General features: G+C 44.9%; 1 protein-coding gene across 3 annotated transcripts in view; it reads right to left on the bottom strand.

The window, feature by feature from the left end:
• Positions 1-21,787, bottom strand: part of DAAM1 (dishevelled associated activator of morphogenesis 1) — a 182,187-nt gene that overhangs the window by 56,942 nt on the left and 103,458 nt on the right. For all 3 annotated transcript variants that reach the window (XM_030558480.1, XM_030558478.1, XM_030558481.1), the window contains exon 4: positions 3,128-3,199. In XM_030558480.1, coding sequence (XP_030414340.1) covers positions 3,128-3,199 — 72 coding nt within the window. The remainder of the gene's footprint in view (positions 1-3,127; positions 3,200-21,787) is intronic.

Genomic DNA, 21,787 nt, shown 5'->3' with positions numbered 1-21,787 from the left:
CAGAAACAAATATTCTGTATACACAGCACACATGTGGCACTGCTCCATTGCAGTTGCTCAGACAGCTGGGGCATCCGAATGGGCTGTTGCTTCAACAGACACTTCCTCCATTGTAATCACTACAAACCCAGCTCTGCCATCCTTCCAGGAGGTAAACATTGCACTCTGAGCTGCCCCTTGGATCAGTGGTGCTACTCATGCAGGGAGCCAGCACTTGAGGTCAGTGTGTGCAGCAGAATCGGGCCCTCGCAGATCTAAGTGTCTCTGACATGCGTCTTTGCCTATGGCATCACAGGGCAGCTAGCTGCTCTTCATGAAAGCTGCCTGGGAGGCTTGCCTAATGGCCTGGACAACACAGCAGAGGTGAAGCCAAAGAAGAAAAGACAAGTTCAGGGCTTTGAGATGCCAATAAAAGCAAAAAGCGATGTTCGCCCCTTTCTTCAGGCATGCCCCTTTAATGATGCGTCCGCACTGCCAGGAGATCAAAGGCACTGCAGAGCTCCTGAAGTGCTGAAAAGCCTTGATCACAAAAACTCAGCTCCTACACATGGCTATTCCCAGCCCAGCCAGCTCTCCCTTGCCCTTCTCTGAGCACATGCACGAAGATCTTCCTAAACTGCACCCCAAGTTTCTCTTCACCTTCTCCCGCCCACCTCTCCAGCTTCCCCCAATCTGGGTTAACTTATCTTCCCTCATGCTGCTCCATTTGTCTCTCCCTATCCACGGTATTGCTAAGGCTCTAATGCGGTGGTGCTGAGCGCCTGGCCCATAGCTATATACCAAGTCTGAGGATTTTCATTCATTCTGTTACTAGAGCAGAGACTGATCTTACCAACTCTCCCGTAACTAAACAGCAACTGACCAGAAAAAAATATATTGCCTCTGAGCTGACACCAAACACGGGAAGTTTCAGCTCAAAAAAAAGAGAAAGTTTTTGAGGATGAGAAAACACCAGGATTATTATGGAAGTCTGGATGTAAAGTTAAAGAGGGCCTTTTAACTAGGACCTTGTCTACACTAAAGGGAAGTGTTGACCTAAACTACTCAATTTGAGTTACGTGAATAGTGTAACTCAAATCGACGTGGCTTAGATTGACTTATTACAGGGTCCTCACTATGCAATGTCGATGGGAGACGCTCTCCCATCGACTCCCCTTACTCTTCTCAGGAGAGCAATCGGCGGTCGATTTAGCGGGTCTTCACTAGACCCGCTAAATCGACCACTGATGCATCAATCACCGCAGCATCGATCTTCTGGTAAGTTAGACAAGCCCTAGAGCTTTTGATGTCATTATGCAGGAAGAGCTACAACACTGAGACATGTAGGATTTCAAACGGTGTCAAATCAGGCCCTTCACTACTAATTGTCTTGAACATTTTGAATTCGTTAAAATTTTTGCTTCTGCCGTTCATACTAATTTTCAGGTGAAGTGATTTGCTGAGCAGCGTGCAATTAAGTGTTGCCTCTCAGGATAGTCTAACTGCCTACCCACTTATAGTGGCAATCAGTGCTTGAAGAGAGATTTTGATATTTGAAGAGAGATGGAAAAAAGGCAAGAGACTGTAAAATGCCAAGCAACTGTGGTTTGAAAAGCAGCTATTAAAGCAAGTGCACTACAGCCTCCCAAAGCATTCTTGCTTGATCTGTGTCTTTCAGCTTGCAAGTTCTCATGGCAAGGACCGTGTCTGTATTTGTGCTAAGTGACTGTAAAAATAATCTTTTTGTATCCAGAAATAGACTCCTGCCTGCACGCACATCAGAGAGATGAAGTTATGGTGTTTGCATAGAATGCTTAGTTGCATCACAATCCAAAGTCCGTAGCCCTTGAAAAATGTTTCCACTTACAGTCTCCAGGATTCACATATCAAGAAGCCCACAGTGTAATACAGTGTCCCTGTCAGGGCCAAACACAGGAGGTGTCAGTAACAAGATTAGCAGGGATCCAGATTTGTTGCAAACAGTAGACATTGAAGAGGCACTGGGTCTGGAATTTTCAAAGGAAAATAAAGGAGTCTGGTATCCAGCTCCCACTGGAATTCACTCAGGTTCTTTTGAAAAATGCAGCAGAACTGCACAGCAACACTGTTCATCTTCAGTCTAGTTATTGTAGCTGACTCACAGTGCAGCCTGATACAATAGCAATTGTAAAATGGGAAAGCTGGCTAGGTGGTAGTACTACTGAAAAGGATCTGGGGGTTGGAGTGGATCACAAATTGAGTAGGTGACAACGTGAGGCAATTGGGAAAAAGGCTAAAATCATTCTGAGGTGAATTAAAAGGAGTGTCATTTGTAAGAGAAGGGAGCTAACTGTTCTGCTCTACTTGGCAATTGTGAGGTTTCAGCAGGAGCAGTGTGTCCACTTCTGGGTGCTACATGCTAGGAAAGATGCACTGGAGAGAGTCCAGAGGAGAGCAACAAAAACGATATAAGGTTTAGAAACCCTGATTTATGATGAAAGGTTTACAAAATACATCTAGGCATGTTTAGTTGTGAGAAAAGAAGACTGAGGGGAGACCTGATAACAGTCTTCAAATAAGTTAAGAGCTGTTATAAAGAGGTTGGTGATCAATTGTTCTCCGTTTCCACTGAACACAGAACAAGTAGTAATGGGCTTAATCTGCAGCAAAGGAGATTTCGATTAGGAAATCTAACTATAAAGGGTAGCTAAACTCTGGAATAAACTTCCAAGAGAGGCAGTGGAATTCCCATCGTTGGAGGTTTAGAAGAACAGGTTTGACAAACACCTGTCAGGGACGGTGTAAGTTTACTTGGTCCTGCCTCAGCACCCCTGGGGGCAGGACCTGACATCTTGAAGTTCATTCCAGCCTTACATTTCTATGAGTAACCTGACATAAGGGTGAACGCAAGTCAAACTGCAAATTATGCATCCTGCCATGACATTTCAGTGACTTACTCTGTGCATGTGTGCACATATATATACACCTTATGTAAAGCACACACTGGAGACAGTAAGTTTATTGAGAGGGAAAGGAGGCAGAATTTAGCATGGATTTGAGGGCAGTAATATTCTGAAGTGTAACAGTTGATTACATCATAAACTATATTGCTAAAAAACACTTTTGTTTATTCTACATATGCCAGCAAAATAATTGGAAAAATACTTACAGCAGCCATTGAATTTAGCTGATCAATGTAAAACTCAGGCCAGCTAGTGGCTCCTTTATTTTCTTCCTGGTCCTGAAAACAAAAAGAAACTCATCAGGAGAAACAAGGTTTACTTTCCCCATCCTTTTACAATAGCCATGTATGAAGACTGAACACACAGCACACAATACTTCCACTATACCAGTCAAAGTTTGATTTCTGTCAGACTAGATCATGATGGTCCTTTCTGGCCTTAAAGTCTATGAGATTTCCTACATTCTGAGCCCACCATCCCAAGCATTCTGATCTAGGTATATTATTTGGTCTTTTTAACCAAAAGCTCTTTTGGGTAATGTCTTTATATGCAATCCGTGTTACAATGTCTGATTTTAACTAAACACTTCCCGATTTAAGCGTGGCAATCTCCCGGTTCCAAGGTCCTTAGAGAACAACTCAAACTCTAAACCCAGATCTCCCAGTACTAGCACTTTAAAATTTCCTCCGTTGAAAGTTTTTGACTACATAGCTTTGCTGAATGCAGTGAGGCTGCTTTTGACGTTAGGGCTGCCCAGAGGATTCAGGGGGCCTAGGGCAAAGCAATTTCGGGGGCCCCTTCCATTAAAAAAAAAGGGACAAATTGCCCCACTTGTCCCCCCACCCCAGGCAGCCCTGTTTGACGTAGTTTGCTATAACTGACACAGAATAAATAAACTGGATATAAACCATCTCAACCTGGGGGGTTATGATTTCTCCACAAGCAGCAAAGAATCCTGTGGCACCTTATAGACTAACAGACGTTTTGGAGCATGAGCTTTCGTGGGTGAATACCCACTTCCTCAGATGCATGGGAAGTGGGTATTCACCCACGAAAGCTCATGCTCCAAAACGTCTGTTAGTCTATAAGGTGCCACAGGATTCTTTGCTGCTTTTACAGATCCAGACTAACACGGCTACCCTCTGATACTTGACTTCTCCACAGATATTAGAGGCAATGACAATTCAAATTACACTCTTTCAGGGGCTTTTGACTTTTTTCACACCACAGTTCCATACTCCATCAGTTGCAAGAGGTCATCCTCAGATGTGCTGCAGGCATCTTAGTCCCCTGGTGTGGAGGATGGTGTAGGGGGCACACCAGGCTTAGCCAGAAGTAATGAGTGTGTAGAAAAAGGCTCATAACATTCCTCATTTAAACAACTGCTGACTCCTGCCTTTGGGTTCAGTCTTGAGAGGCTGGAAACCATTGCGCTACGCTGCATGATTTAGAGTCCAGCTCTCTAGGCTGGAGATTACGACATGCTGCTGGGTGGAATACACCAGATAGCTTTTCAGGCTCTCCGGTGTCCTTGTACATGAGTGACCTGAAGAGATCAAATTTACACTGGTGACATGGCATAGCAAGGAAGAATGCGAGGCAGGAAAATAAAGCTATTTACAGGTTCAGTAACATGCTCTCACGCTAACAGTTTCTCAGTGACAGACGCTTCCAGATTTTTTTCCCCTCTTTCGAGACCCGCAAAACGCTCTCCACACATCTGAAAGTTCACTCTTGACTCTCAAAGCAACAATCTAGATAGTCTCCCGTTATAGAAGTTATACGGCATGAGGAGGCATAGTATGCACACGCAGGCCAAACAGACGCTGCTAACTGAAAATCTCCGATCAAGGGCTCGAGAGAGACATGTACACCTGAAGTGCAGCCACAGGGACACTACTAGAAGAACAAACTGTTATCACAGTATTTGCAACACACCAGATTCCATGAAACCAGTCCCTTATAGCAACAGGGTTATGCTGGACTGACTGACTGACAAGGCTAGACAGAGCATGTATTTCTGGGAATGGTTACAGCAACGTTCCTAACACAAAAACCCATGTTTTGCTGTCGTTAGGCTGTGGCTTGGAATTACAAAAGCAATTCAAGCTGTGGCTCTCTGAAGTTTTGTTGACTCATCCTGGTACAACCAGTTACTACAACACACAAGGCCAATCCCTAGATAAGCAACCCCGCTTTGGCTGCCGGCAGGGATTTGAACCCAAGACCTCTCACATTCAAAGCACGAGGCTCTAGCCCTTGTGCTAAAACACTAGCCCATGTACCTGGCAGGGGCAATATATTTGTTACCCTCTTATGTGGGCCTGCCACTAGAGGGGGACAAAGACCTATACTGTCCTCCTACAAGACCCTTCCCCAGCCCATACACATCCATCCTTGAAAATACCAGGGTGTTTTGCTCACTGATGTGGGACTGCAAAGATAACATTTTGTTTGAGGCTGGCTTCAGAAATGCTTTGTTTCCCCTGCCAAGACAGAACTACTGTTCAATTCTATAGGCGGTTTCCCACATAGCCAGACAGATTTAAAGGGACAAAATTAGTATTTTTGCTCCTAGGCTTAAATCTAGATGTTTCTTTAAAACAAAACAAACCAAACAAAAAATCAAACTTTTTTCCCCATAGCTGAGCTATTTGGACCTAAAAAAATATAAGAATTTGTAACAGAAATCTTGGTTCAGCTTTAATTCTAGCCTTGAGAACTGCACTGATAACAGAAATGCAGGGCAGTCATATTGTCAACATAGTTTGGAGTGAGGTTTTTTTGGGAGGATGGAGGAGTGAAAGCAGGGATGGCACAGAGATTATCTGTCCAAGAGTTAGTGTCTAGGATCACACAGACAAGAAGAAAAAATTCTTGCCAGTTCAAGTGACTCCTGACATGAGTAGGTGGATGCAAGCTTTAATTGCACGTTTCCCTGTAGAAACATCCAGCATGCAGCGAGTCTGCTGCTGGTGCATAAGAAACATCAGATTACTTTGTAAGAGAGCTAAATCTGTAAACGAACCTGTTTACCTCACTTACAAGGCTGGTGAATTCACGGTCAGTTCCCCAGCTCCCCTGGGGAGGGAAGGGAGCACCAGCTGTCTCACGCCAGGAGTGTATATTACCAAACGATCCAACAGTAAAATTAGGTCAGTCCCAGAGAAAACCGTTAGCTTGCGCTAATGGCTCTCAGCCAAGAATCAGTATTAGAATCCACAGAGAAACAATTACACTTTGTATAACCCCCATCCCTCCCTCCCTACCCCACAAAGTTACAACTAAATACAATGATAAAAGTCCCATAGTACATTTTTTTTTAAAAGACTTGCAGTTTATGTTCTGCTTTGAAAAGTAAGAGAAAACCAAAGTTTGTATTCATAGGTTGATTGAGTTTAAGGCAAGAAGAGACCATTGTGATCATCTAGTGAGACCTTCTGCATAATACACAGGCCATACAAGTTCATCCAGTTATTCTTGTTTCAACCCTATAACTTTGTTTGAGCTAGAGCAACTCTTTTAGGACTTTTATAACATGAAAAATAATCTATTGGCTTCTCTGCTCCATGGACCTGAGCATTTTATAAAGAAACTCCCTAAATTTTCCCATGTGTTAATAAGTAACATCTGCATCAGATACATTTCGCCATCTTGGTCAACACGCTGATTCTGATGGGATTCCCTAATGCCAACAACACAGCATGCCAATAACTAGCACAAGCACTCCAGATCTGACCCCACTGGCTTAAAAGCCTCTGAACTGTTGGGCCCTGGACAGCTAAGGTAGCAGCAGCCTCTTCAGAACAATTGTTGTTCCTATTTTGTTAGTGATAAGTCAGACATACTTGCTATGGAACAATGACCTGATTTTCCCTGAGGTGCTCAGTACTCTCGATTCACACTGAAGTCAAGGAGCTGGGGGTTCAGCTTCTCAAGAAATCATCCAACAAGTTTTTAAAGGACTGGCAGCATCAGGACATCTTGGGTGTTCTGACATAAGAATCTCTTCACTACCTCACTGACTTCAGGGTTCTGATTAGAGCTCGTTAGAGCATTTCCACATCCCACCCTCTCTTCTGAAAACTCAAAATTTTCTGGGTGAAGTCAAAAAGCAACACAACCACAGTCTCAGGTCAGTGAGGGAAGACTGTGCATCATGGGAGATGTAGTCCCACTGGGGATCCCATCCCATTGAAGAGAAAGGGAGCACAAGGCATCCAAACTACAAATCCCATGAGGCACATAGTGTTTTCATACTGAAATGCTGCTAACACAAAACTGGTCAGATCCATGAGGAGGGCAAATTCTAGACTCAAGAGTTCTCCATCAAAAAGGCTTTGCCTCCAGCAGCCCAAATTCTCCAGCCCCACCAATGATTTACATCCAACGACCATTAGCAACAGCTTTCCAGCTGATCTCAGTGACGAAAAGACTTGAGACCAACCCATTCCTTGCAATGAGAGAGTTACAGACGGAAATGGAATGTGGTTTTCAGGCTAGCTCCTCTGGCTACACTTTCCAGAGTCGACGCCCAATGAGAAGATGCCCCTAATGACAAGAGTATATGTGTTTTTCCTCCATCCACATGCACAAAGCAATTTAATGGCAGGTAACGATACATTAGCAAATGCAGTTCTGATTCCTGAAGCGATAGGATCGGCCTCCAGGCTGAGTGCTTTCAATGAGTTCCAGAACTTGCCCTGGTTTTCTAGGCAATTTAACTCTCAGCACTTTCAAAGCCATTGACCAGAGATGCTCCCACAATAATACAAATCGCTTCCTGTGCAGAATTGTAGCAGCTTCTTTCCTATAAAAGGTGTCCTGGCAAATTTCTGCACAGGCCATCAACTCTTCCCACCCAGTCATTAACCCTTAGGACATTTCCAGTGCCTCTAGCTTCCACAGCTTAGTTTAAAACATTTAACTAGATGGATTTAGAATCAACAGCCCAGACACCTTCATACCGCCAAGACTGAGGTGCAAATAAAGAGTTTAATCACTTCCACAAATCTGCACCCCCATCTGCTTGAGTGTCTTTACTGGGGGAGAGTGGCTGGGCCTGGGGTATATATTGTTCCTCTGTGGCTGTATTTACTTCTCCAGTGACCTAAGGTTTGGGGGACAAACGCAGCCAGGACATGCTGCTGAGTGTGACTCTGCACCTGCTGAAAGGGTGGAAGAAGAGGACACCACTAAAAGCCAGAGCTTTGGGATCTGCCACCTTTGCAGGCACACCCTGTGCCCTTTCTTTTTTGGGGTGGAAGGAGACAAACCACAATCTCCAGCTGGAGAGAGAGAGATCTTCACGGGGACGTGCTCACAGAGAGAATCTCCCCTCACCACTCCTTTCTATGAGTGTTGAGCTGGCTTGGTGGTAACGAGGTCAAGTTGATTTTTCTATTCAGTGGCTGCATTAACTAAATCTCTACCCTAGGGAAACCCTGCCATTGATATAAACCAGTCTGCAAGCCTCAGCTCCCATAGACATCAGGAAGTTTAAGAGAAAGAGCCACTTTTCTGACTGAGGAAACCTTATGTGGACCCTCCCCATCTTCTGCTTTAGTTAGGGTGTTTTCCTACCTCCTCACCCATGAGTACCAGGGGTTTTTTATTCCATGTCCGCCTGACATTTTACACCCATTAGGGAATAAACAGACTGGAGACTTTTTATGAAGTTAGAAGAAAAATGTGTGTCATGGCAAGACTAGTGCAAAATCTAATGAACCTCAAGCAACTTGTGTTGTTTTATAGAGCCTGCGTCTATGTGGATGGCTCTAAAGTCACTAAAGAATCCTGTGGCACCTTATAGACTAACAGACGTTTTGTAGCATGAGCTTTCGTGGGTGAATGACATGCATCTGAAGAAGTGGGTATTCACCCACGAAAGCTCATGCTCCAAAACGTCTGTTAGTCTATAAGGTGCCACAGGATTCTTTGCTGCTTTTACAGATCCAGACTAACACGGCTACCCCTCTGATACTCTAAAGTCACTGATATTTATGCCATCTCAATAAGCTTACCTTGGCTGCCAAAGCTCAGAAATGCTAAGCTCCATGTCACTGCTCCATTCAGGACATGCATGTTCAATTCCAGGAAGAGAAAGCAGGAACGCTTTGCTTAGATCAACTTTTTTTTTTTTTAAATTCCCCTGTAACATGCAAGAACCTATCAGCCTTCATGCAAAACTGGACTGATTTGGTCTTATACCAATACGGCTTTAAAGGAAATGTTAATCGCTCAGCTGCGTTTGCCACAGAATGTAATACAAAAATAAAGACAGATACACAGAGTACAATCTAACTTTACAACACAGCTACAACAGTAAGGCCTGTAAAACTCAAGTGTCTGTGCAGTGTAAGCAAAATACAAGAAGTGCAATCTTTTGAAATGCTACTGAGAACCACACATTGCTGTTAAAAAATGCTATTAACCAAGAAGCATTGCAGAGGATAAATTCAAGCTTTTCTCGCTGTTCTTCCTCTCCATTAAATACAGCATTTATATATTTATTACTACAATTTACTTGTATTGCAGTAGCACAGAGAGGTCCTAACCAAGATTGTGCTTGGTGCTGTACAGACAGATGGTGAGAGACAGTCCCTGTCCCCAAAGAATTTACAAGCTCAGACAAGATAGACCAAAGGTGGGGAAAAAAACAGAAGCCCAAAGAGAAGTGACTTGCCAAAGGTCACCAAGCAGGTCAGTGGCAAGTCCCAGTTTAATGCCATATCCTCTAGGCCACATTGCCTTACACTGAGCTTTTCTGAATCCCTCTCCCTTTTACCTCCTGCCTTTACAATGAACTTACTGTAAAAACTCATCTTGAGTGACGGCGGCAAATTGTGGGGGAAACCCCCCCAGAGACAGAAAACGTCTCTTTTGGCAAACAAACGCAGTGCTGTAATATATCAAAATAATCCTGGGGTTCTTAGAGCTGCCAGTCTTCGGTACATCTTTGGCCGCATTCATGACTAAGCATTAAAACTGACGGCTGCCAAAAACTGGTTTGACCGACTGAAATGATCACGGCAGAGGAGAGGTTTCCACGACTGTCAAGGAAATTTAACACCTACTGTTTTAGCCCAGGAATGTTATTCATCTCCCAGTGGGATCCAAGCAAGGTTGTACTGCTATGAGGGCTATTTACTGACCATTTTATCGAGAGTTTAAAGTGAGGCAACTTAGAACTTCTAATATTCACTGAAAGCACAGAGTTTACACACTTTCCCTGGATCACTAAATTAGCTCGTCCACTAAAACAGGCCTATTTAGACCCCCAAATTTAGCATCCATGAAAAGAACTGATTGTTTAGATGGCACTGGGCAGCACCCAGAGGTTAGTGTTTGGAAGTTAACTCATCTGTAGTACACAATGTTCTGAACTTATTAGCAGTAACTTACGTATGCAAGAAAACTGCAAGACATCAACACAGATAACTAGTGAAACTGGGGCATCAATTTTTTGAGGCCCAACCTGGACACTTTAAAGAAGTTTGTTTTTTCAGAAGGCGCTCATCCTTCAGCCTCAGGGAGCCAGATCCTCAGAAGGTGTCACAAGCTGGACCCCTAAAAGATCGACGCATTGAGAATCGCTTGTCACTTTGGAAAAATCTTAGCCCTGAGTTTATCCCTGGTGATATGACTGGGCTGAAGCAGAAGTGTGAGTTATTCACCCAGCATGGTGGTCAGCTGAGGCGCTTTCAAACCCAAACAGACACAAGGGGAAGAGAGAAAAGGAAAATGAAAGGAATAAACAAACAAATGACTCCTTCAGGGCTGGCTGGATTGGCTGTTGTCAGGGGCAACTAAGGCCCTGTGTGTAGGGCCTGCCCTAGGTGTTTTCCTGCCCCAGGGCAGAAAATATTTTTGGTGCTCCACCCCCTCCAACTTGGCATCCCCTGGATGCTATTTGGTGCCCTCTAGAAGCTGGCACTCTGAACGCCTGCCCTAAGGCTGGTCTTACCTACCTGGTGGGAGTGGACAGGATTGCTCTTCGGCATCTCCGTCCTCCTCTCACAGAGACCTCAGTGGAGAGTTGTGGATGCCTGTGCCTCTTCCTGATGAGCTGTCAGGCATGGGGTCCTGAAGGGCACCATTCTGCCACCCTCCCCACCATCCCCCCATTTAACGGGTAGGTGGGGGCTCGTAAGGAGTCGTGGGTTTTCAGCACGCCGATGGCACCCAGTCGGAGGTTTCCAGCTCATCCAACCCTTGGACAAAGCAGTGCAGCACTGAGGCCACGCCGGGGGCTGATAGGGGGCATGGATAAGACCAAGCTATCTGAAACTCAACCCAAATGAGACTGAGAGGATGCCGGCTGTGCTGGGGGGAGCAACTGGAGGGAACATCGATCCTTTTGACTGAGGGAGTACATCTGCCAGTTACTAGGCAACGCAACTTCAGGTGCCCGGCTGCTGTTGGACGATCACATGACAGCAGCGACCCACACAGCAACTTACCATCTGCATCTGGCTAGGTGGATGCAGCCTTCCCTTTCAGCCTCAGACTGAGCGCCTGTTCTCCAGGCTTGTCTTACCTCGAGATTAGACTGCTGCAATGTGCTCCACAGGGGGCAGCTCCGCACAATCATTTGGAGACAGCAGCTGTAGCAGTCTCACTGGGAGCTTGTGACACTGGTGCACCGGGATCTGCACTGGCTGCCTGTTGCTCTGCACGTGGAGTTATAGGTTGTAACCAACACTTTAAATGCCCTAAATGGCCTGGGACTGGCCTGCCTGGGGGAATGACCTCTCTCCCCTAGCCATACTGCTGCAGCCAGCTGTGGTGCCCAAAAGCTGGACCCCTGTCATTGTAAAAGAGAGAGTGGTATCTGGCAGGGGAATCTCGGTGAGGGTTCTGGGACTGTGGAATTTGCCCTCATGCCCCCCGCCTCCTTTAGTCCACAACCTTCTGAATTTCCAGGCACGCTTCATTACTGCATGAAGAACGATGCTCTCCCCTATGCTGGTGTAATTCCAGTTAAGTCAGTAGAGCTGCAACTACTTTACATCAGCATCAGACAAGATCAGAATGAGACCCTGGCTTCACGTTCAACGACTTGAATTCAGAAGATCTGGGTTCCGTTATTAGCTACAGACTTGCTGCATGACTTGAGCAAATCACTTGAGCTCTCTGACTCCCTCCGCCCTCCATCATCTGTAAAAGGGGGTCAGTACTTCCCAAGCTCACAGAGATGTTGTGAGGTTAAATTCAGAACTGTTAGTGAGACGCTCAGTTAAAACAATGATGAAGGCCACAGAAAAATATCTAAACAAACCCACCCTACGGTAGGGCACGTGATCACTAGTATGTATTTGCACAGGCCACGTTAGCTGTAGCATCCTTGTTTGGCGACATACCACAACCCCTGGCGTTCAGATACACGCAGACCCTGCTTTGCATGATGGATGGAGGGCTGACAAACAGGCTACTTCCAGAGCCTTTTGCGAAGTGTGGTGGAGCAAGAAGTCCTTCTGCCTTTGGAGGGACTGGGTGCGCCCTCAATGCCTTGTAAGTGGGTTCAGGCCTATGCACAAAAAGTTCTTCTTCCAGAGACCATGTGTCTAACAGGTCAGTTGACAGCAAGTGCCTCTTGCCAAGATACTTTTGAATCTCACAACTAAAGTCAAAAAGCCATGAATTTCTTGGAGGTAAAGTTAGAATCTTGTTGCTGACTCACTGAGCAATACGCTTCAGTGTTCACTTCAATGACACATCAAGCACAGCATTCCTATGGGGAGCCACCGGAATTTGCTTAATATAGAGCAAAAATAAAATGTTTGCTATAATAAAAGAGCTGCCTCCTCTTATCTGCACAAGCTAAGTGACATTAGCATTTCAAGGGAGCGCAAAATGTAAGTGAGCTACACAGCTATGTCCTGTTCATGAGAAAAATCATTGTTTAAATATTAAGGAAATCACACCCCGTTCGGCATATGCTAAATGCTTCTGCATCTGGTTGCACTGTCATTCATGCCTTCAGTTTAGAATTTTACACAGACAAATACTTGCTATGCCAATGATAATCCCTATAATAAGCACATCCATTCTCTCCCACATCCTTAGGATGGAAATGCAGGTTGTTTGCAAAAACGTAATCCTGTCTTGAGCTGTGTAGCTGCTGTGATTCATGAAGAAAATATTTGGGTGCTAATCAGCAAGAACAATCACTTCTCTAAAAAACAAATATCAGGGATAATATATATTTATGAATTTAAGCAAGAAGAACCAAACATACAGCAACTTTTCACGGAGGAGAATGAATGCTTTATTGCTCACTCATAAGATTATTAAATCTGATAATCAAAAATTATTTGTAGGGCTGTCAAACAAAAGAATTAACCATGATTAATCCCAAGAGAAAAATATAATGGTGATTAATTGCAGTTTTGATTGCACTGTTAAACAATAGAATACCATTTATTTAAATATTTTAGAGGTTTTCTACAATTTTCAAACATTGATTTCAATTACAACACAGAATACAAATGTACAATGCTCACTTTATATTATTGTTATCTTCTTTACAGTGCAAATATTTGTAAAAAAATAGTATTTTTCAATTCACCTCATACATGCACTGTAGTGCAGTCTCTTTATTGTAAAAGTGCAACTTACAAATGTAGAATTTTTTTTTTTACATAACAGCACTCAAAACCAAAAACAATGTAAAACTAGAGCCTACAAGTCCACTCTGTCCTACTTCTTGTTCAGCCATTCGCTAAGACAAACAAGTTTCTTTACATTTATGGGAGAGAATGCTGCTGGCTTCTTATTTACAATGTCACCTGTAAGTGAGAACAGGCATTCGCATGGCTCCGTTGTAACTGGTGTCATAAACAGATAGCTAAGGGTTAATGTCTCTTACACCTGAAAAGAAGTAACCTGAAACACCTGACCAGAGGACCAATCAGGAAACAAGACTTTTTCAAATCTGGGTGGAGGGAAGTTTGTGTGAGAATCCTTTGTTCTTGCTCTTGTGCCTATCTCTCTCTCGGCTATGAGAGGATCTCTGTTTCCTGCCTTTTTAATCTTCTGTTTCCCAGTTGTAAGTACAAAAGATCAGATAGTGATTTATATGTTTTTTTTGTATTTACATGTGTGTAGTTGCTGGAGTGCTTTGAATTGTATTCTTTTTGAATAAGGCTGTTTATTCATATTTCTTTTAAGCAATTGACCCTGTATTTGTCACCTTAATACAGAGAGACCATTTTTATGTATTTTTCTTTCTTTTTACATAAAGCTTTCTTTTAAGACCTGTTGGAGGAGTTTTTCTTTGGGGGGGGAACTCCAGGGAATTGAGTCTGTACTCACCAGGGAATTGATGGGAGGAAGGAGTCAGGGGGGAAAATCTGTGTGTGTTAGATTTACTAGCCTGACTTTGCATACCCTCTGGGTGAAGAGGGAAGTACTTCTGTTTCCAGGACTGGAAACAGAGAGGGTGGAATCCCTCTGTTTAGATTCACGGAGCTTGCTTCTGTGTATCTCTCCAGGAACACCTGGAGGGGGGGAAGGGAAAAGGTTTATTTCCCTTTGTTGTGAGACTCAAGGGATTTGGGTCTTGGGGTCCCCAGGGAAGGTTTTTGGGGGGACCAGAGTGCCCCAAAGCACTCTAATTTTTTGGGTGGTGGCAGCCTTATCAGGTCCAAGCTGGTAACTAAGCTTGGAGGTTTTCATGCTAACCCCCATATTTTGGACGCTAAGGTCCAAATCTGGGACTAGGTTAACTCCTTGGGGGAGAATTGTAAAACCATGGCGCATGAGACATACAATTCTCCCCCAAGGAGTTGAGTCAAATTTAATTAACACATGTTTTTAACAAGCATCATCAAAATAGAAGCATATCCTTGTATCTTGCAATGCCAGGTATAAAAGTTCCATGCGAACGCCTGTTCTTACTTTCAGGTGACACTGTAAATAAGTGGGCAGCATTATCTTCCATAAATGTAAACAAACTTGTTTGTCTCAGCGAATGGCTGAACAAGAAGTAGGACTGAGTGGACTTGTAGGCTCTAAAGTTTTACACACCCGCACTCAAAAACAAAACAATGTAACAAAAAAATTGTAAGTTGCACTTTCATGACAAAGATTGCACTACAGTACTTGTAGCAGGTGAACTGAAAAATACTATTTCTTTATCCTCTTTACAGAGCAAATATTTAATAAAAAACAATATAAAGTGAGCACTGTGCACTTCGTATCCTGTGTTGTAACTGAAATCAATATATTTGAAAATCTAACACATATCCAAAAATATTTATAATAAATTTAAATGAGTAGTCTATTACTGTTTTACAATGCGATTAAAACTGCAATTAATGATTAATTTTTTAACCCAGTCAATTTGTTTTTAATCGCTTGAGTTAACTGTGATTGACAGTCCTAATTATTTACAAAAAAAGTTACACTACTGAAGGAAACATGGGCTACTTTTTGCCACTGCTGTTAGAGCAGTCCCACTTACCATAGTTTGGAAGCTGAACTGGGCAGAAGGAGGAATTTAGGAGTAGAATACTAGTAAATCACAAGTGGCTGACAAAAGCCAAGGAGATTCAAGCAGTGCCTGATGCCAGGCTACTCTGAGAGACCATCACTTTCACTGGAAGTAAAAGGTTTCTCCATGCCAAGTTGCACTATGTTTATTCAGGAGCGACTGATATCTCCTGCTTGAAGGCCAGTCCATCTCCTCCACGCTCACAAGCAAGGGTGTCTATAAAACCAACACACAAATGATTTCTTCTTCAAAACAAGTCTTTGTCACAATCAATGGCCCCGGTCTCAATTCAAGTCCTGCTGGTCTGTATATTAACATTTGGATACACACACACACACACACACACACACACACACACACACACACACACCTAAAATTGAGGGTATTTCTACTGTTGGGTCCTTTTAGCTCAGTCCTCACATCTCACTAACTGATTGGGTAACTTTTAGGACGATCAAAAGCCATTTTCTAAAGTGCTTCCACTTGCTCTCAGAACATAAGCAAAATGCCGAGTCATACACAGTGTGACTTTGCACAGACCACTACAAGAGGGCACGATTTGTTAAGAAGGGTCGGGAACTGCAGACCGCGGGTTATCAATGTGAGGGTCAAACCCATCCCTTTCCAGGGGACCCTGAAACTTTCTGTGGCCACATAGAATCATGGTATGGCAAAGGCTGCGAACCAATGCTTCAGGCTAATCCCAGAGGCAGTTTCAGTCATGTTCCTACAGTCACCGGACATGGAAGTCCAGAGGCTTCGACAGTAATTCCCATTTAGAGAGTGATGTTAGAAGTATCCCATATGATGTACACAGATGCACCCAGAGCCACATCATCTTGAGTTCCAGTCACGTAGGACATCACAACCCAAGAAAGGCAGAGGCCTGATCAGTGATCGTAGGGATGTTTTCACTGTAATCTTCGAGACGTGATACCGACAAGTCAGTACTTGGCATTCTCCTAGCTTAGGAGCGAAAATAAATTCAATGCCCTGCATCGTGTTAGGGGGCACTTCTACACTACTGGAACCCATAGCAAGAACAAAGGTGACCCGGCATTTAACTGAGGTACAGATCACTTGTAGTCATTCAAGATACCATGGCTTCCTCCCTGCATGCCAGGAGGGGAGCACTCCTGGAATCCTGATAGAATCCCATCCCAACAAGAGAGTCCATAACTAAATCCTGCCAACTAAACTTTCACTTGGACCTGGCACCCTCCTTCGCTTCCCACCCTACCCGGTCTCGCAGCTGGACTCCACGTTCCAACCCCTTACATGGCTGTATTTCAGGATCACATGAAGAGAGCCCAGTGCAGGCATGTGTATCTGTATTCCCACACACATACTCCAGGGGATCCTCAGGGATTGGGGACAGGGAATACAGACCTCAGATATTATCACAATCCCCATTGTGGTTGCCTCATTTCACTTTCTATCTGGAGTCATTTGATTTTAATGGGGCTCCTCCCCTGCTGAATGGCAATGAGCAATTACCCTTCACGTGATCCCATTCCCCCTCTGGCATTTTAGGCGTGGAGGGAAAAAAAGCAGAAGTTAAATGAGATGGTTTCCTGGGAGGCTCAGAGGATCCAGAACCTGAAACACAACCAGGGGGTTTGTCCTGTAGCGTAGCAAAGCAATGACATCTAGAAAGACATAGCATGAGCTGTATTATTTGGCCCTGAGGATGTACAGCATAGAAATATCGTACAGCCCCACAGAGATATCTGACACCTGGCTTGTCACCCCCATGATCATTGCCCCTTGCAACAAGCACTTAAAATTCCTTTACAGATACATCATTTGGTTCCTAGCACTAATTCAACACTCCCGAGAGGAGGGCCACAGGAAAGATGCCAGAGCTGCTTAGCCTCACAAGCCTCAGCGTTGAGATGGGCTAGCCTAATGTAACCACTAGATTCCTCCCTCCCTACTACGTCCTGGGCTTCCTCGCAGGAGGGACGGGGAATCGTATACAGGGCAACAGTAGCAAGCTGGAGATAAAGGCAGAAATAAAAAGGGGAGGGTGCAGGTGATCCTCACTGCAGCGCCTCTTCCAGTGGCCAGCCACTGTTTGGACAGATGTTACAACTTCCCCTCTGCACCTGTGGCTCCTCACAGCTGTGGGAAGTGTCGGAAGGGCTCAGCACAGCTTCCTGTCTTCTGCTGATGTGCATACAAGACAGGACACATGCCTGCACCCCAGGCTGAAAGGGAGATGGAAGCGCTGTTTGTGTCGGACTGAAAGGAAGCGATGGGGCAAAAAGGTCTTTAGAGAGGAAAGCTGAACACCACAATAGGCACAACTTTTCACTTACAATTAACTTGCCGAATTATAAAGATTTCCCTTTTCTCAGCTCCCCCGTGGGCCCCCTTCTGCCGCCTCCCAGTTTAAAGACCCCTCTCAATTAAGTGCAGCAGAACCTCATTAATTCATGCTAACAACCAGGCAGACTCATGGCAGATCACTTAACACTGCCAAGTGGTGAGCATGGTACAGTAGAAGAACAAAGCCAATGCAGCACAACATGGACTTCCTTCAGATATTTGGAGAAAGTCGCTGAGCTGTAATGATTCAGGGCAAAAGCCTGCAGTACTCCAGTGGCTGTGTTTTAGTGTACTCTGTAACAGTGAAGAAGTCCCCCAGTAAAGAGCAGAGCCAGCTCATAAGTCTTCATTGAGCATAGTGTTCACTGCAGGTGAATTGTTGGGTGTGAAAATTAGCAGAGCGCATACGAGTGAGATCTTCCTGAGGAGCAGAGTTTGGTTTCCAGGCAATAGGTTTCACATAATGCTACTCAGGAGTAATGGGATAGATTAACGACAGTGCAGTGACTCGGATGAAAGCAAAGCATGTGTTCAGCTTTGCAGCTCTGCTTTGCAGAGCCCACAGATCCCCCACCCACACCCAGACTGAGAGGAACTGGACATCGGAAGGTGCATTTCAGCTTTCATTAAATAAGTTCCTAGCCCTTTTCCCTGGGAAGATCACCTTGGAAATGGAAGGGATATGAACAATGGAAAGCCAGTTGCTGAAAATAACCAGCAGCTGGACGCCACACCTGCAAGAGATGGCTGAGGGCCACTTATATATCCTTCCATCACATACCCCTATAGAAAATGAGACAGTGACATAATAATATATGGAGATATACCTATCTCATAGAACTAGAAGGGACCCTGAAAGGTCATTGAGCTCAGCCTCCTGCCTTCACTAGCAGGACCAAGTACTGATTTTTTGCCCCAGATCCCTAAATGGCTCCCTCAAGGATTAAACTTACAACCCCAGGTTTAGCAGGCCAATCCTCAAACCACTGAGCTATCCCTCCTCGCATCTGGATGTACCCTACAACTTAACCTCCTTATAAGTCTTCAGGCCTCACTTGTACAATGCAGGGTAGAAACAGCAGAGAGGGAGGAATCAATTATGCTGGGGCTAGAAACAAGGCAAAAAGGGGTTTTTGGAGGCCTCCTAAAAATGCTATGGTCAGCTTTCCACCCATCAGTACCATCTTACTAAGAAGAGAAATGCTGGGCAGGACACAGGAACCATGGGACCTTTGGTTTAGATACATGTGGAAACTTCTCACTGTACAGCACCTCTAAGTTCTGCAGCAGCAGGAGGCCAGAACTGGAATCCATGATCTTCTCTGATAGAAGTAGCAACAGCTGATAAAGGAGGGGCTGCCTAGTCTTTCCCCTGGGCTGCAATAACAACCTTTCTGTCACTGCTGATTAACGTAAGGAAAGAATAACAGACATGAACCACCCTGGTGCTAATTGTCCGTATAATTATAAAAAACAGATGGAGGAACAGAAGAAATTCAGGGTATAGAAAGCCACTCTGCCAGTGATTCTATTCACTGTGTGATCTCAATAGGTAGGTTGTACATATGCTCTTGTGAATGCAAAGGATATACTATGAGTCTGCTGTCTAAACGGGTCCAGCTGGTCAGCTCCTGAATTCCTTCAGGTTCTCACAACGTGTTCATTTTCTTTAATAGCCTCTTTGGACAATGCCTTCGCTCTCCCTTTCTTAGATGGATGGAGCAAGGATATTTGTAGGTGTCCTTTTAAATTCACTAAGCCCTGGTCTACACTATGGCGTTAAGTTGAATTTAGCTGCGTTAGGTCGATTTAAAAATGAATGTGTCCACACAATCAACCCTGTTCCGTTGACCTAAAGGGCTCTTAAAATCAACTTCTGTACTCCTCCCCGACAAAGGGAGTAACGCTAAAATCGACCTTGCTGGGTTGAATTTGGGGTACTGTGGATGCAAGTAGACGGTATTGGCCTCCGGGAGCACTTTGAACTCTGATGCACTAGTCCGGTAGAAGGAAAAGCCCCAGGAACTTTTGAATTTCATTTCCTGTTTGGTTAGCGTGGTGAACTCAGCAGCACAGGTCACCATGCAGTCCCCCCAGAATGTTTCTACGCTCCCCCTATCATCTCTGTCCCAAAGGTTATCACACATTAGAAGGTGAAAAAAAACTCGCACTCGCCATGACATGTTTTCCGAGCTCATGCAGTCCTCTCGCACTGATAGGGCACAGCTTAATGCATCAAACTCTACCAAAACTATCCGGTCAACAAGCTTGTTGCTCTCTATCTCCTCTATCTCGTTAGATTTCTTTCCATCCAGGCTTCCAGCGATCTGGCAAATGAAGATGAAATGGACTATGACCCAAATGAGCTCTTGCACAGTGCGGTTGCTCTCTGCTTGCTTCTCTTTGCAGTGGGAAATTGACAGATACTGTGAGTGCTCGTTTCACACCATTGCTAAAGTCATTGGAAACTGCTACTGTACAAGCCTAATTAACAAATGTAGTCAGTCAATCTCACCCCCTCAGGGGAAACAACGAGATGAGGTGCCTCATTACCACTTTCAGGGGAAGGTCAATAGTCAATAGTATGCCCCGGTGGATGTGCACTGGCAGGGCAGTGGGTGACAGTTTTGTTTTCATCATATGCCACATCTTATAAATGAGGTGAAGCTTTGCTACAAATGTGATTTGAATTTTAATCTACTCTGTACACCCCGTTCACATCTCCCATCTACTTAGCTCCTGAGGCATTTGTATCCTTTTTGCTCATTCTGCTGCAGGAGAGAAGAACACTCTCCCAGCAAAAACAACGAGGAGACCTTGTGGCACCTTAGAGATAATTAATTTCCACTTCCACCTTAATTGAATTGGCCTCGTTCCAGCCCCCACTTGGTAAGGCAACTCCCACCTTTTCATGTGCTGTAATTATATATACTGCTTACTGTATTTTTCGTTCCATGCATCTGATGAAGTGGGTTTTAGCCCACGAAAGCTTATACCCAAATAAATGTGTTCGTCTCTAAGGTGTCACAAGGACTCCCAGTTGTTTTTGCTGATACAGACTAACATGCCGACCCCTCTGAAACCTGTCTTCCAGGAAGTCTCCGCCGCTCACTTTGGGCTTGTCTACATCAGAAAGTTGCAGCGCTGGTGAGGGAGTTACAGCGCTGCAACTTAGGAGGTGTACACATCTGCAGGGCACCAGCAGCGCTGCAACTCCCTGTTTGCAGCGCTGCAACTCCCTGTTTGCAGCGCTGGCCGTACTCCCGTTTTGTCTCGGGTGTAGAGGATCTGTAACCAAGTATAGACACTTACCGGCGCTTTTCTTGACCTCCGGGGAATAAGCAGGTATCCCAGCATACCTGAGGAAGCCTCTGGTAATCAAGCTGGTCTCCTTCCCCGGCTTGCTCTCGCGTTCCCCGAACAAGCAGGTCTCCTTCCCTGAGGTTTGCTGGGTGGTTCCGGGAACACGAGAGCAAACCACGGCGAAGCTGGTCTCCTTTCCCGGTTTGCTCTCTCGTTCCCCGAACCCCCGAGCAAGCAGGTCTCCTTCCCTGCGGTTTGCAGGGTGGTTCGGGGAACGCGAGAGCAAACCGCAGCGAAGCTGGTCTCCTTTCCCGGTTTGCTCTCTCGTTCCCCGAACCCCCCTTGAAGCCGCCCAACAGCGCTGCAGTGTGGCCACATCTAACACCACTTGCAGCGCTGGTTGCTGTAAGTGTGGCCACTCTGCAGCGCTGGCCCTATACAGCTGTACTAATACAGCTGTAACAACCAGCGCTGCAAAATTTTAGATGTAGACATGGCCTTTCTTACCACTCTGCATCAACGGCTCGCTAGCTGCTAGTTCTCTAGGCATTCCTAAAGCGCCCATCACCACAGCAGCTTAGTGACAAGCACAAAACAGCGTGTTCAACCGCCCTGTCAGAACCTGTAGAGTCTCGTTCGCCATGACATGCGCACACGCAAAACTTGGGCCATGGTCCGGGCTCTTCCTAAAGCAGTCTTTCATTCTGACATTCGCAGCAGCTCTACAACAAACAGC

Source organism: Gopherus evgoodei, chromosome 4, assembly GCF_007399415.2.
Source record: "Gopherus evgoodei ecotype Sinaloan lineage chromosome 4, rGopEvg1_v1.p, whole genome shotgun sequence".
In the NCBI taxonomy this organism is placed as follows: domain Eukaryota; kingdom Metazoa; phylum Chordata; order Testudines; family Testudinidae; genus Gopherus; species Gopherus evgoodei.
Note: the sequence above shows the minus strand (reverse complement) of the source record. Positions and strands in the feature narration are given on the sequence as shown.